Genomic DNA, 15,890 nt, shown 5'->3' with positions numbered 1-15,890 from the left:
AAACAAACGTTCACTTCCACTCCACACAAAAAAGGCTAACCTTTGTAGAAATGTACCAAGAGTTTGCCAGGGGAAGCTCAAACAGATTGGAATTTTGAAACTTTCCCATGACTACACTGGCTGGCTTTATGTACTCTGAATTCAGCATAGCACTGTTACAATGCCAAGTGTGCCCAAATGGGGCCCCTATTTTCCGTATAGTACTTGCTGGTTAACAAATACAGGTCTTGGATGCTGCTCTGTGATAACCGATTAGCCTATTAAGTTGCCTTGACTACGCTTTTGGCAGGTATAGATGAGTGATTTTTAAAATCTGTTTCCCAAGATTAAACACATGCTAGAAAATAAATGCACTCATATTGTAAAAACACATACTGTATACAGCAGTACCTGAAAAGCTGCCAAGCATGGTATCAGTGTTGTCTCCTCCATCAAACACCTCCAGCGAGTCCCAGTTCTGCTCTGTGACAAAGCTGATTACCTGGATCTGAGAAAGGGAAGAGACAGACCGAAAGGGGAACGCAAATTGTGAAAAAAGGTGGCAGAAAAATGGAAATATTGGTACGGAAACAGACAGAAAGATGGGATTTAGTGAGCAGAACAGTGACAGTAGGGTCAAGAGTGCGTATGTGTAGGGAAACCAAAAATTAGGTTGAAGGGTTTAAGATTAATGAGCAGGAGAAGACAAAATAAAAATGTGAAAAGGGGACAGTTAAGCACTAAAAAGCATGGTCATTTGGCCAGTAGCTACTTTCACCTTTAGAGTAGCAGTTGTTGAAGCCAAGACAAACCTAACTCTTTGCTAAACTGTTATATATTATACATTTCTGTCCAACATCCCAAAGTCAACAATCTTCAATCCTTTCCTTTGTACTTTGTCTTTTACAAGTATTAAGACAGTTAGGACAGTCTTCAAAAGGCTCAAATAACTACTATATAGAAACTTTTTTCTTATCTTTATAAAGTTTAAAATACATAAAGGGTAAGGCATGAGACAATCAAAGCCATGATGCACTTCTCAAACAGCAAGAGTACAGAATTCTCAGATTTCTCTTCTTTTTTTAAATGCACTCTTAGAAGGCAGTGTTCAAGTAGTGGGACCTGTATTTGAAATGAAGAAAACTCTAAGACAGCTGCAGAGACTGTTGAATATTCTTTAAGGAAAGGCAGGCTAACAGCTACCACATACTGTGAGGATAGCACTCTCATTCTCACAAAGGTTGCCTAAATGATGGTTCTTAAAGCTTATTTTCCTGTTGAATGATGACCAAAGGAAGTGGTATGTAAAACTGCCCAGAGCACTTGTGAATTCAAGTGAATGTGTGAAAGAGGCGACACTGTATCATCTACTATATCTTTGTGCTCCATGTTTAGCTATAATTCCTCCACTTCTTCAGCATAGCATGTGTCCTCCTTCATTCTTTCACTTTCTCCAAGCCTCCCTCTTTGTTCCCTCCCTTCCTCACATCCATCCCTTGGCCCTTCTCCTGTGTCTCTGATGGTAATAGATCGGATACGAGCCAATTAAAGGGGCGGTAGGGGTTCTGGCTCGTCCTGAGGAGACGAGGCAGATCGCAGATTGATCTGTCATTAGGGGGGCCACGGCAAATGTGCCGGTGAGGCACCTCACTCGCTTAAGTTCTCTTCTGGATCGTGACACTCCAATCTAATGTGTCTGCTAGCTGGTAGAAGGGGAGCAACAGTGAGACAGACAGACGGAGAGAGGATGAAGGTGTGAAAGCGTTGAAGTGGGGTAGGAACAGAATGGAGGGCGATTCCTCTGCAGACATTAAGTGACCCCTTTGCAGTGAGGTAATGTGTGTATGGAAGCACACACTGTCATATATCATTAGCAAACTAAACTACTGTCGGTCTGGTATGTAAACATTTCAGTGTCATGCTGCATTTTAGAGAGTGTGGGTGCAGTCACATCTCAGTTATTCTTCTTCTTCCATTTCACCTCCAAGCTATTGCAATGTTAGCGTGTAGTGCAGCATGCTAAGCACGCCTCTGGGCCATCTCGTGTATTTGACCTGCAAGGACAGTCAGCCGAGGTGGAGTAGCTAATAGCTGAGGGACACCACTGAGGTCATTAGCCACAGAGGCTGAAGCATAAGCCTAAAAAACTTTCCGTCAGTCAGATCCACAGGGGACCTTGCCCAGGTTCCGGGCTGAGTTCCATCACGCATGCATCACAGAATAGGAATATGCAAACTGAATTAACTCCCGAGAAAGAAAAGTAAAGTAATTGAAGAGGCAATTATATACAAATTTATTTCAGGTTGTGCAATCTTAAGTTTCTGGTGTGGTGATCTGCCAAATTAAATTCTGAGCCTCTGTAAAGTCTACAGACTATATCATTTAGCTGTTCCCCTGTACCTAGAAAACTGTAAATGCCATACTTTGATATACTGTGGGTAGCTCTGTTAACTGGCCCCAGGTAAGCTGAAAACATACTACCATACATGAGCTTGCTCTCAAGACTGTGCAGAGCTGTAATGGCTAGACGCTAAAAGTAAATAAAATCTGTTGAGTCCTTTACAGTCTGACCAGAGACAGATTTAAAAAGGGATTAGTCTTTATGTTTGAAGTGAACAAACAGGTCACCACAGCTCAGTTTTAGAATTTTCATTAATGGAGACAGAATCTGATAAACTAACATGCTGACAGTAGGGAGATAAAAAAAAAATTAAACAGTGACAAAGGTTAGAATACATCCTCTGAGCAGCACTGCTTCTTCACGGCAATCTGGACACTACAGAGAGTAGCTATCGACGAGTGATGAAACAGGGTGGCCGGGACGGGGCTAGCTGGTTAGTGGAAGAAAGAGCAACACTTACAAAGAACTCCTTTAAATCATACATCTAATTCTGTTTCTTTATATTGTCAATTACTTTACTATTTCATGATATGCATTACCATTATAACACTACTTACTTTCCCTATCTGGACAGTGTGTGAATGGTGTGTTACTTCCCCGGGTTTCACGTGGATTAGATATGTAGGATTGGGTTTGGGATAGGTTAGATGATGCAATGAATTTTCTTTGTTGTTAACATATCGGAACCACAGCTGTCACACAACGATCTCTTATTTACTCACTGACCGAACTAATTTTTGCATAACCTTATTAGTACAAAGCTGTCACCCAGGGAGGTACAGTACATTGATACCAGGGTAGAAATTCTGTTGCACAAACCTGGATTCCTGAACCTTCAGGAACAGTGATCTTCCACACACAGTTGAGGCTGTTGAGGTAAGGCTCAGGAAAGCCAGGAGATAAGATGGTGCCAGTTCGATGGGTCAGATTACCTCCACATGGAACTGCAGGAAAAAATAAAGAGATTTGAAAAAAAGTGAATCTTGTTAGCAGCACCATGTAATGTATTATGGCTACAGACTGGATGTGCAAAGACACAGGGAGAGTAAGATTAGGATACATTTGCACACTGAAATGACATGAATGAATAACAAATATGTTAACATGACTTAATCTTCCTTTATCTTTTTCCTCAACACAGATGTGACTCAGCTGGTAGGATTGGGAAATTTTCTCCCAACGTGTCAATATTAGAAACAGGATTAAGAAGAAGATAGAGCGAAGGAAAATTAAATTATCTTCAGTTGTTAAATTTTTTAAAGAAAAAAAGAGATGTTAGGATTCACTATACTTAAATCATTAAATCACAGCCAACATGGAAATGCTTTCCACCTGGCTGTGCAAACACACACACACACACGCGCGCACACGCACACACACGCGCACGCACACACACACACACACACACACACACACACACACACACACACACACACACATTATCTTCAATCACCATCTCCCCAGCTTGTTCTGCACATTTACACATCTGGTGACAGTGTAGAAGCATCTGCTACAGCTGTATGTCGTGTGTGTGTGTGCGTGTGTGTGTGTGTGTGAGAGAGTGTGTCTCTGTATATACATGTGGATATCACCATATGCGTGCGTGTATGCATCTGTGTGCATTTTGTGACCCTCAGCAGTGCCTGCCACCTGTGTGCTGCATGGCTGAATCTTGCTCTGTTGCTACAGGCAGTGGCTGGCAGCCCACATCTGTGTCAGAGTAGCAAGAGTCTGACACTCAAGGCATCAAGTGGGAGAGACGGAGACACGAGACTTGTCAAGAAACAAAGTAAAGACAAAAAATAAACAAAGAAACTTCCGAGCAAAGAAACTAAGAAAGGGAAAAAAATAAAGAGAAAAACCAACCAGCAAACGAAAGCACAACCACACTGACTTGTAAATTTTTAAATGAGTGTGAGTGTGTGTGTGTGTGTGTGTGTGTGTGTGTGTGTGTGTGTGTTTATTCATGCCCTACCTATACAGCTGGGTATGGAGCTGTTCCACTGTGCCAGGGCATTGGGAACTGTTAAACATTCAATGGCACTGGATCCTTCCAGCATGTAACCCGGGCTGCACTCAAAGCGGATCACAGCGCCAACAGCAAAGTTGTTGCCCATACGGCGGCCATTTCGGGGCTCGGGGACTGAGCTGCACTGGGTGGCACTGGTCCGTGGCACAGCTTTGGAGAAACAGAGAGAAAGACAGGGTGATTTGAGGTGACTGTTCTTTGATTTTAAGCCATTACCTGCAACATTTTTAAGAAAAAAATAAGGCTATTTTGGTCCTCTATGCTGAAAGATTTAAAAAGAGCTTTCAAAACACTTAATTTTGTATGGCATTTTCACTACTTTTATCAGTGTCAGTATGATCACAGTGTGTCCCAAATAGATAATACAAAATATAATATTCAGCTTTTCTTTGCCTTCTGGTTCCGTCAGCCTACTTATAATAAAATACAAAAAATGAATTATTTATTCATTAAACTTCCACCAGAGCTGCCATTGCCTTTGGATATCTGCAGCAAATGCCATTTCTGGTACAGTGCATTGTTTAAGGGAAATAACAATTCAAGAGAAAAGTCCCTCTTAAGGGAATAGATGAACAGGGGAGTTTAAGCACAACCTTTTCAACAGTGCCATACTTCTATGGTCTTAATGCTCCAAAGCACATACTTCTGCTGACACACACACACACACACACCCACACACGCAAGTCACAGCTGAAGCAGTGGCTGAAGGTGAATCCTTATGAAATCGCTAAGCATGTCATCTATTATGGAGAGGAACTGCGGCTGTTAGAACAGAGGGAATCCAACAGAAAAAAGGCAGTAAGTGTTAGTTTATGTGCATGTAGGTGTATGTGTGCGCGTGTGTGCCTGTGTGTTACACACTTACCCTGGTAGACCAAGTGGAATCCCCTGGAGCTGGATTGCCCTTTGGAGGTGAAGCAGATCAGGATTTGGTTGGAGGTTGCTAACGGCAACGACTCGCCTGAGAAAGTTGAAGAACAATGTTTGTAATGTTTTTTTTAAAAGTATTATTTTAAGTTTAGAATTGTGTAGGTACCACAGACTGTACACACAACTGTTTCTTGATACCTAACTAAATTCTCCTCATCGGTCTAATGCAATACAATTTATGTGTGAAGGTTAGTGACTGTTTAAAGGACTAAATCTGTGTCCAGCATGGAAATTCAAAAATTCAAGAAACAGGGGATCTGTTAATGATGTGTGAAACATAGCAAACTGCAGGTCTCTGAATATGGATATATTTAGAACATCTATTAATGCACTACATTGCAGGAGAGTGTTAAAAAATGAGAAAAAAGTGTAGATATCCAACTCAGTAAAAATCTGCTGTTTAGTCGAGAGCTGAGTTATGCTCTGACAGAAGGACCTACTGTGATGAAAATATAACATGCTCATAAGCACACAAGCATATCGTAATATGCAAATACATGGTGTTATTAAGGTACCAATGTGTTATGGTCATACAACAACATTATCTGCGAGCTTATTGGATAGCAACAACTTCCTTCAGCTACATTGTGTCTAATGGAGTCCTGATATTGACACTGATGCATCGTGCCAGTCTATTGTGACTCTCATCCCCAACTGTAGTTTAAATTCCCACTTAACAAATCACTACTGGAGAATCTGTAGCTCATTTAAAATGGTGCCTGAGTGCTGCAGAACCAGCTGCAGAGATCACACCTCCCCCTGGTTTTACTCCATTGGCTGTGTGTGAACTACAGAATCAAATTCAAGGTTGGATTTATCACCTGCTGCGTAAGGCTCTCCACAATCAAGCTCCTGCTTACACTCAGAAAGTCTTAATGGCATACTGTACAGGCAGGACTCTAAGGTCACCTGACCAGAGCTTAATGGCTGTCCATCTGTCAAAATTAAAGACAGAGGGTGATTGAGTTCTTGTCGTAGTGGCCAGGTTTTGGAACAGCCAACAGACCATTCGACAAGTCAGGTGTGAGCTTTGTTTAAATGGTTGAGACTATTTGATTGTCCTTGTTTGGTCTGTGTGTGTGAAATTAGTTTTTTATTAAATGTAAAGCTTTTTCTGAGGTTTGCTCTACAAGATGTTATATGCATAAACTATAGTATGTATTACAGACAATTTAGTATGAAATGTAAGGTCCATAACTCTTTTGGACTGCTACATTTTTACTATAGGATTATTCCTCAAAGAACATTTATCTATGCAAAAATGTAAACCTCTATGAATGAAATCCTCAGAAGGAGAATATTCTGTCGCTGAAATTACTAATATCATCACCTGCTATCCTCATTAGTTCAGTGTGGCAGTGTAATTAAACACAAAAAACCCATATGATGTATCTGCCGTGGTGGAAAACTATTTGTTGACTGACACAGAACATGAAATAAAGTGTGAGCATCTCTGTCTCTGCCTCTCTGTCTTTCTCTCAGTGTGCTGCTGACTGGCTCTCTGCAGTGGATCTCATTACTCTGTGTCTGCTTGCTGTCACACTGTAGTGGGAGGCAGACGTGCTTAACCCCAGAGGCAACATCTGTGTGTGTATATGTGTGTGTGGGTATCACTGAATATATCCTGTTCATGCTCTCACTTTCTACAGGTGAATATTTCGGTGCCTTCAAGTGCAGTGTCCAGAGATAGCTCCAATGGCACCGTTTCTTAATACGTCACCACCAGATTGTTCGAGTTCCACTGTAGGATCCCCAAGGCATGCTGGGTAGTTTATTAGAGGAAGCCCTTGCTGGGTGCCGTCATGGTGACAGTGTTTCATAATTTGAGCAGGTATTCATCCAGACAACTCAAACATGTGTCAGCATGTAACTTATCAACCCTCTGGCCACTCTCCAGCTTCTAACTGCTTTGCCCTTAAAACAGTCCTCTTCGCTGGCACATGAAAGAGTTACAGGGACAGATATGACTTTGGCTGCAATTCAATAGTCAAAATTCAGCGGCAGTTGTTTGGTGTGCACTGATTCAGACACAGCAGTCGTGGGGTACAATGTCAGAGATTAACGCTCAAGCTGTTAAACCGCGAATCAAACAGGTTTGAAATTAAAAACAGAGTTAGCCCAGTGGGGATTACAGGAAGTGAATTTTACATTTTATGAATATAGTGCATGTTTTGCATTTATTGAGCAGAATGCTTGCACTGAAACTAAAGTAGTAAATGCACATTAGCAATAAAAGTGGTCAAACTTAAATACAGTTGAATAAAAATGGACCCCCAAGTCACATTTGATGGCCAAGAGAGTGAGAATTGCAGATTTTCTTAAATTATTTTTTTAAATTAGCATTTAGATAAGTCTCCTTGATTTCTTGATTCAGTCCTTTTGTCCCATCTGCCCACATGCTGCCTCTTTCTCTTTTCTAATTCCCACCTTTTATCTGCTCATTTTTGTCACTGCTGCCTCCAATAATTCATAATCACTGCCTTTTGAAAAAGAGTGACTTACATCACGAGACATGACAGCATTGCAAACATACTGTTGAATGCTATACTCAGAATGATTTTATGTAACATATTTATCCAGGTTAGCACAATCACAGCAAACTGCCTTGCCGTGCCTGACAAATAATATCCTGCCAACCGCTAAAATACTCATTACATGACTATATATTTACTGCACATAATGACAGCTTGTATATTAAGATTGCATGGATGAATTTCTTTCTTTACAAGCTTGCAGATGTGTATGTTACGAGCTTCAGTGCATCGGTACGGTAGATGCAGGTACACTCTTCTGGGTTATGCCTAATTCCATGCTAGTTATGCCTGCGTGAACTAGATCTTCGGCAGCACTGTCTGTGTGGGCTAAAAGTCTCTCTTCCCGTGCCAAAGTGTGTCAGCTCTGCTCTGCCATGCCTGGTTAGAGAGCTCTGTGAACCTGCCGCCAGGAGTCCATAGTTAATATAGTGCCCTGTTTATTGAGCTGTAAACTGGATTTTCTGAGGCTGCCCTGGACACAAACCAAAGTAATCATTTTGCTTTTGTCAAGCCACAGGGCTGGGGGCAGGCTGAGATGGAGAGCTGCCCTAAACTCCGCACACCTTTTGACTTCACCTTCTTCAAACATTGAACCTCCCTTATTTGAGCTATTTCTTTCATAGCCTATCAATGCAGTTGTGGCAGTTATTGCACACATGCATCTGCAGTTTTACAGAAATCATTCGTTCTCCTTGACCTCATCACGCTTAACCTTACAACTGTTATCCTTTTCTTCATTCCCTTACATAACTGCTGTATTACATTGTATCTATCTGTGTGCATCTGTGCTGTACCACTGTACATCTATTCAGAAATGTTAGGACTATTTTGGAAGCCCTCACTTCATTTAGGGACTAGTTCAGATGTCAAAGTTTATCTTAAGGATTAAAACTAAAATAAGGATTACTCTCAGATAAAAGTAATGACTAAGATCAACCCAAAGTTAGGATTTGGGCCTGGAGCTATGGATGCTGATTAGATTTTAGAAAAGGTTTGGCAAAGGTTAGGCACTCGGTGGCCAGAGTTACGGTCACAGCATTGGGTTGAGAAGAATGGCTGTGTCTTTAAAGACACCTCCCATGAATGTATCATTGCTGTTGAAGGGAAACTGGGATTTCTCACTAAAAACACAAGATAACTGAGGATTAAACTGTGAATGATTAATCACAAAATTGCATGAATTATTATTTTTTGGTTGTTTTTAATAGCATAATAAAAATGGAAGGTATTACAACAATTTGCAAAGGCAGGTGGCCATTTTTTGTGCTTATTTGAGGTAATTATTGCATGCAGTGGCATGGAAAGAGGATCACGGCAGCAATTTTAGTGAGGATTTATCCAGCTCTTTCAGTGTTTTCAGTGATGAATAAACAGCTGCAGTTGAGACAATATTATTAACATAATACCAGGCTTGTAATTCACTATTTATAAGCTATGAGTGGGTGTCTTTGTTTCAGGTACTCATGCTAAAAATGCATAGTTATTTTTGTTAATGAAAGAGGGAGAGGTATTGCCTATTGCCCTGGCTTAAACTTGGCATACAAGTGTTTCTGTATGTATGTGTGTGTGCGTGTGTGCATGTACATATATCGTGAGAGCTGACATGTTTGTATGTATAATACCATTTCAGGTGTGTCTGCATGCAAGTCTGCTTGAGCCTGTCTGCTGATATGTTATCCCTGTGACTCTTTAAGTTGTTGTTGTCACCGCTGAATTGTTTTACAGCTCACTGGAGCCCACCTGCAGCCACGGCAGCGCTGCCTGTGTCAGCAATTTGTCTCCTGAGTTTAACTGGATGCTTATGAAAGGCATAAGGCTAAGACAACATTTTACTTAGTCCCCTGTCATGTCAAAATAAATAAATAATGGCTAGGAGATCAAATAGTCAAATCACATTTCCATATTTGTTACATGCTGGTACAGAATATGAAATGAAAGCAGTACCAGTATGTGTGAATCGTGTCCTGCCTATACCAGCAGTTCTGTTTAAATAGCTTCCCTAAAGTTTAAAGCCTGCTGAAATACCCCCTATCCTGTAGAGGCTATACAAAATATGCATGCATTGCAGGCATCTATTTATGTGCATTTGCATTTAAGTACCTGTGTGCGCTCCAGACAGTGAGCTAAGAACACGGGAATGCTGCTGTCGCCCCATCGTAAACCTCCACAATGTCGTTCAGCGCTGTCTGGAAGAAGGCGAACTGACTGAAGACCACTGGAAAAGACAGATGCAGACAGAAAATTGACATCAGAGGAAACTGAAATTAGCTAAAATTTGCGACACCATCACAGTCACATGGAAAACTCTCAAATCCATTTGAAATGACACCGAAAATCCATGAAAAGTACTTTGTAGTATCCACATTCAAAAGAATATTATCAACAGCAATTTCAATCAAACTGTCTTCTTTAAAGTGAGGTGGATAATGCCGGCAGTTATGACAACACAACCGAAAACTGATATTACACGGGGAGATCAGCAGTCCTGTCTGGGTTTGATGGCTTGTCAGTACATGAAAGGCTTTGGCAATGACAGCCAATCTGTTGTACAATGTGCAGCCAAAGCTCCACTATGGCGCTTTCATCCTTTCAACCCACTCTTTCTACCGCTATCGCCTGAGTACATTCAGCCCTTTCACATTCAATCTGCCTCTAGTTTACTTGCAGTGAACGTGCAGGTTAAAGAGAGGGATGAAGAGGATGAAGGGGAAAGGAAGAGGGCAGAGGGGACAGGGGGACTGGTGCTCTCCATTAGGTCCGATGGCAAGACCTTATCATATGAGTTATACTTCAACTTGAATCAGCATCTGTCATCTCCTGCTCATCCTCTGTAGTTTCCATGACTCATCTCTTCATCTGTATCTACGATAAGAGAAGCCAGTGATTGCGGTGGCACCTACCCTGTCCTCTGCGTTGAGGAAAATAGCTTATCATTAGGGTTGATGCATCAGCCTAATGAAGAAGCGGCAAGAATGGAGGCAAGAGCATTTGTGGCTCTGCACGGCAAAGTGTCTCGCCTTGGGCCTCACTGTCATTTTCCAGGAAAATGCAAATGTGGACTTTAATTATTTCAATTTCCCCTCTCGCTTTGACTTCATTGAGTGAAATATGTTGCCGACAGCCTGGATCCAAGGAGACAAGGATGGGGTGCCCAGCTATTTTGGAACAGCACCAGACCCCTCCAAATGGGCATCGTGACCTCGACATTCAGAAAGTACCCCAAAGCCAAACACATGCCGGCCGCCACTGTTTGGTGTAATTTAACAATGACAGGACGTGAGCTTCCCTTAGAGAGGCCCTGTGCTGATAACTCATTAAAGAGCCAGAGGGAGGAGAAATGGGAGCAGAGGATAAAAAGTGAGAATGACAGACAGAAAGTGAAGCAGAGAGACATCGCAGGCAAGTGGGTGAGTGACACATGTTTGCCTCTGTTTTTTGCATGTCTGAGCTGTGTCACGCTTCTGCATTGTTTTGCTTCCTGAATAATTTGCCGCTCCCACAGCATCAGATCACATATTGGAAGCAAGCTGTGACCTTTAAGATGGAAATGCCAAAACTAGCGAAACTCCAGGAACTCCAGATCTTCCAGACACCAATTATTTTTTGGTGTGTGTATGTCTCAGACAGACATATTGTATGCCTGGTGTGTAAGACAGTGATTAACTTGCTCCACTGAAGTAATATGAAAATATGTGTATGGCAATGAGACTGATGGATATGGGAACTATCAATCACTGTGTGATTTTACTCTGTGTAGAAAAATATGAGAAAATGCATTCAGTAAACCTCTGACTAAAGTGCTTTAATTGCAAGTCAAGAAAACGGTGTGTGTGTGGGAGCTTTTACAAGTTTTCCACAAACTTGTTTTCTCCTACACACCTGTCACTAAGAATATTCATGCGTAGAAAAAAAGCTGTTTTTCTTTTTTAAAAATTCTTTTCAGCAGTGAAAAAATGTGCAGCATTCAGTGAGGCACTTGAGCGTAGTTTGAGCCTATAATAAGGGCATTTTGTGCACTATAGACTAATTGCATCTAAATTATATACATATAATTACCCTCCTGTATAAACTCACAGGCACACACAAGCATGCACAATTAAAAATCTGCCAGAAAAATAATGCCAAATGCAGTAATACAATGCTTTTTCTCGGCTTACCGTAATCCTTGGGCACGACCACAGAGTACAGACAGGTCCGTGCACTGCTATAGTTGCCAGGGTAACCGGGAGACAAGACCACTCCTTCCAAACCTGAGTACTGTCCACCACACGGAGCTGTAGAGACGCAGGGATGAGACAGGAACAGACAGGGCAAACGTTAAAGCCAGTAGTGTAAGATTCCATTTCTGTCCCCCCCTCCTCCTGCTTTTCCATCCCTTCGGTTCCATCACTCCTAAATTACTTTTCTTGTCTGATTGGGCTTTGGGTAGAAGATGTCCCTGGTGTTTGCCACAGTGAAATTGCAATGTTTTCCAAGTGTCTCTCAGGGTTAGGCTGGGTGAGATGAGGCCCAGATCTCCTCTCTTGCTTAAAGCCCCTAAAAAATGTTGTGCGTGTGATTGTATCTTTCCTGAGCACTTATATATGTTTTTTTTTTTTTGCTTATATGAAAATGTGCATGACAGAGCATGCATTCCACCTGACACATAACTTTGCGGGGGGGGGCTTTTACTGGCTTTCCACAGTGGGTGTCAGTAGTGTGGTGGGAATGTCAGAGAACAGCCGAGATGACGCAGGTTTTGCCGTGAGTGTGAGGAGCAGATATGCAAAATAGGTAGCTGCCTTCAAAACGCAGATTAAATTAAAAGCTACACCCTCAAATCTATTAACATTAGCAAAATCCACACAGTTCTACACATATACCTGCAGGACACATATCTGTGCAGAAAAAAAACCCCACATAATCACGCCTGCATGTTTACATGTGATAAATCTATAAGCACTGATGTGGTTTGTGTTCCTAACAACTGTCTCCAGATGTCAGTGTTTACCAATGCAGATGGGTTTGGGTTTGTTCCAGCTCGGCTTGCCGTCTCCTCCCATGATGCAAGTGAGGGTTGGGTCTCCCTCTAGCATGTAGCCGCTATCGCAGTGGTAGGTGACAGTGGAGCCCAGCTTGAGGTCGGCGCCCACCCGTGTGCCATTGCGCACCAGGCCCGGCTCGAAGCAAGACTCCCTGGGGTTCTCTGCGGGGAGAGGTAACACAGTGGAAAATCAGTGACAGAAGGGAACGCAAGTTGGTATTCAATAAAAAGGTGTGTTTTTTGCATCAAGCCGTAGCGATGAAACTGGAGTAGAAATAGTCTTCTGCCTAAGGTTCCCCGATAATCTCTGATTTCTTACTTCCATCTTTTGCTGCTGCCTTTGCTCTCTCTTTTTTCCCAGTTACTCCGTGCTTGCCTCTTTTAGTAAATATATCTCACTGACTGCCACTTCTCTCTCTAACTCTTGATGGTGCCCTCTCATCTGTGGCTGCTGGAGGTATGTATGGCTGTGGAGACAGACAGGCAGCTGATTGAGAGTGGCATTGCTCTGGCCCAAGGTCTGCTGACTGCACACAACCGCTTCTCACACAACACTTCGCTGTGCAGTCAACTAGAGAAGACAATGCCCATACGCAAGCTTTCTCTCTCACACACACATACACACACTCTCATGCACAGACACGCTCGCCTCCAAATGTACTCACACACACACAAACACACACTGTATCTAACCACATATCAATCACCACTCCTGAGGTCGGAAGAAAGATGTCTCGCTCAATCTACCTTCACATTGTTCTTAGGTGGAGAATGTGCATGTGAGAGGACGCCTGTCAATTTGGCACACTTCACACCCTTGCAGCTAAAATAAACATAGGAAAAATGCCCAAAGCAATTTAGCTTAGACTTAAATGCAGTCCACTCTAGTCTCACAGCAAATGTAATGATATTTGATGACTGAGCATGCACACGCATACATAAGGGAAGGTGAGTCAGATGTTTTTATTTTTCACGAAAAGTTCGACTCACAAATCACTGTCTGATAAAAGAGCCTGAATTATCTCAACATCACCTTGTCAAAAGCAAACTCTGAATAAGTAACACTAAAAAAATAATATTTAAATGTTTCAGTTTGTAAAGGTCAACTGGGATGCCAACAAAGTCTTTGAGACTATTCTTCACTTCTTTCTCATGCAAATGGTATTTACAAAAGCCATAATTTGTGCAAACTCTGTGGCAAATTCTTTGTGAAGCTACGTTTGAAATGAGCAAATTGTGCTTTAAAACAACACACATATTTACTGCAAAATCATGTGTGTGTGCAGTATTACTAGTCTATGCCTTACTCAACTTCTAATGATTAATTCATGATAGAATGTACATGAAGCATCTTGGATAAATGCCTAGATTCTAAGCTGAGAGCTGGAGACCTGCTGACCAGACAGGATGCTGCCCTTCATGGCTGAACAGAGTGCTGATGCCAGCCATGTGGTCTGTCTGTCTGTCACCCAGGGCACCTGTTCTGGACAGGTTGAGCCCTTTCATGGGCCGATTTAGACCTAAATTTTCCCTCGCCGCCTTTCGCCATTAAACTGGCACACCTGGCGAGAAACGGCGGAAGCATGATGGATGTAGCGGGCTTTAGGTGCGGACTTGGCCCCGGACACAAGGCAGCAGTGAGAAGGTCGGGTGTCACAACGAAGATGGCCGATTTAACAAGCCTTGGGACATTTGTAGGTGCGAGAGAAAATGGACGAGGGGCGTCATCTGTTTTGGAGAATACTCAAAGGAGTTCAGGTGATGTGATGCGAAGTGAAAATGAGCCTAGGCTTTGGTAAAGGTACTGGTATAGACAGATGTGAGTATGAGGGTGCCTGTGCATGTGTTTTTTTTCTGTGTACATGTCTGTGTGTATATGTGTTATTCAAATGTGGCTCAGGCATGGAAAGTTTCTGCCCCACATATTTCCCTGGAGAGCCCAATCAGGCACGGCTAGAGACATGGAAACAGAAAGACGTAACGATTGCTTGGTAAAGAGGCTGACAGCACCTCAGGCAGATTTTCTAATGCAATTTTCAGTGGCGGGCGCTGACCAAATACTACTACTAGCAGGGCCAACTCGTCAACTTACCAAGCTTCCTCACCAAACAGACCCAAAGCTGCAGCCAAACACGCCTATGTGCCATGTTGTTTGTCTGAAACTGAGGAGGTAATTTATGTATTATTTGGTTATGCTTCATTAGTGTGGAGAATTGGAAGTGGGGAGAGGGAGTTTTTTCTGAGCCACACACTGGGTCCATCTGCTCTACCAGATTGGCCATACAATATCACACACTGTATCACACACTGCAGTAAATATTGCTGGAAGTGAGTTAAGGGGTAGGCTCTGTAACGCTGTCTCTGTGTCTCACCCCATTTATGTGCAGCTTGCAAATGAATCGCAGAGCTGGATCACACAAACAGGTAGCGTTCTAAAATCAGTTGAACTGCTCGTATAGATCAAATCCCATCTGGGCACCAGCCAAGAAACAGAGAGCTCAGGGTCGATCTGGAATTGGTTAAACGTCTGATACCTTAAACAGCTCTAATTGAAGCGGGGAGATTTAGGAAGATTTAACACTGTTCTCTCAAGCAAAGCCCTTAACGAAGATGCCCTGTCTAATTTAGAGCTTGTTCAGCGTCTGTATATTTGTTAGGAGAAGGCTTTAACATACAGACACTGAGGCGTTCCCCTGTGGGTCTGCAACACAAATGCAGAAAACACAGATGTCTTATGTTATCCCTAAACCAACTGGCCCTCTATCAAGGATGTCTGTGATCATTCTGCACCATGTGTGCAGTACAGAGCACCTCGTGTGAGCAAATAAATTCGGGTCCCCCAGACAACAAGCTGCGGTCAGCGAAGCTCAGACATGAGACAACAAAACGTTGTTTGCTCTAATTTATGAGAAGCCTTTTGTGCAGCTGCAAAGCGCTGATCAAAAAGAGCTTAAGCACACATGCTGTCAGCTTTTCATTTTCATAATTCTTTGT

General features: G+C 42.4%; 1 protein-coding gene across 1 annotated transcript in view; it reads right to left on the bottom strand.

Moving 5' to 3' along the window:
* Positions 1 to 15,890, bottom strand: part of csmd2 (CUB and Sushi multiple domains 2) — a 223,016-nt gene that overhangs the window by 56,711 nt on the left and 150,415 nt on the right. Inside the window, 8 exon segments of the mRNA XM_018701481.2 lie at positions 391 to 487; positions 3,200 to 3,324; positions 4,356 to 4,559; positions 5,275 to 5,370; positions 9,974 to 10,019; positions 10,021 to 10,088; positions 12,031 to 12,147; positions 12,864 to 13,058. Of these exon segments, the coding sequence (XP_018556997.2) occupies positions 391 to 487; positions 3,200 to 3,324; positions 4,356 to 4,559; positions 5,275 to 5,370; positions 9,974 to 10,019; positions 10,021 to 10,088; positions 12,031 to 12,147; positions 12,864 to 13,058 (948 nt within the window).

This window comes from Lates calcarifer, linkage group LG3, assembly GCF_001640805.2.
Source record: "Lates calcarifer isolate ASB-BC8 linkage group LG3, TLL_Latcal_v3, whole genome shotgun sequence".
NCBI classification, from domain to species: domain Eukaryota; kingdom Metazoa; phylum Chordata; class Actinopteri; family Centropomidae; genus Lates; species Lates calcarifer.
The sequence above is the reverse complement of the archived record's forward strand: the minus strand, read 5'-3'. Positions and strand labels throughout refer to the sequence as shown.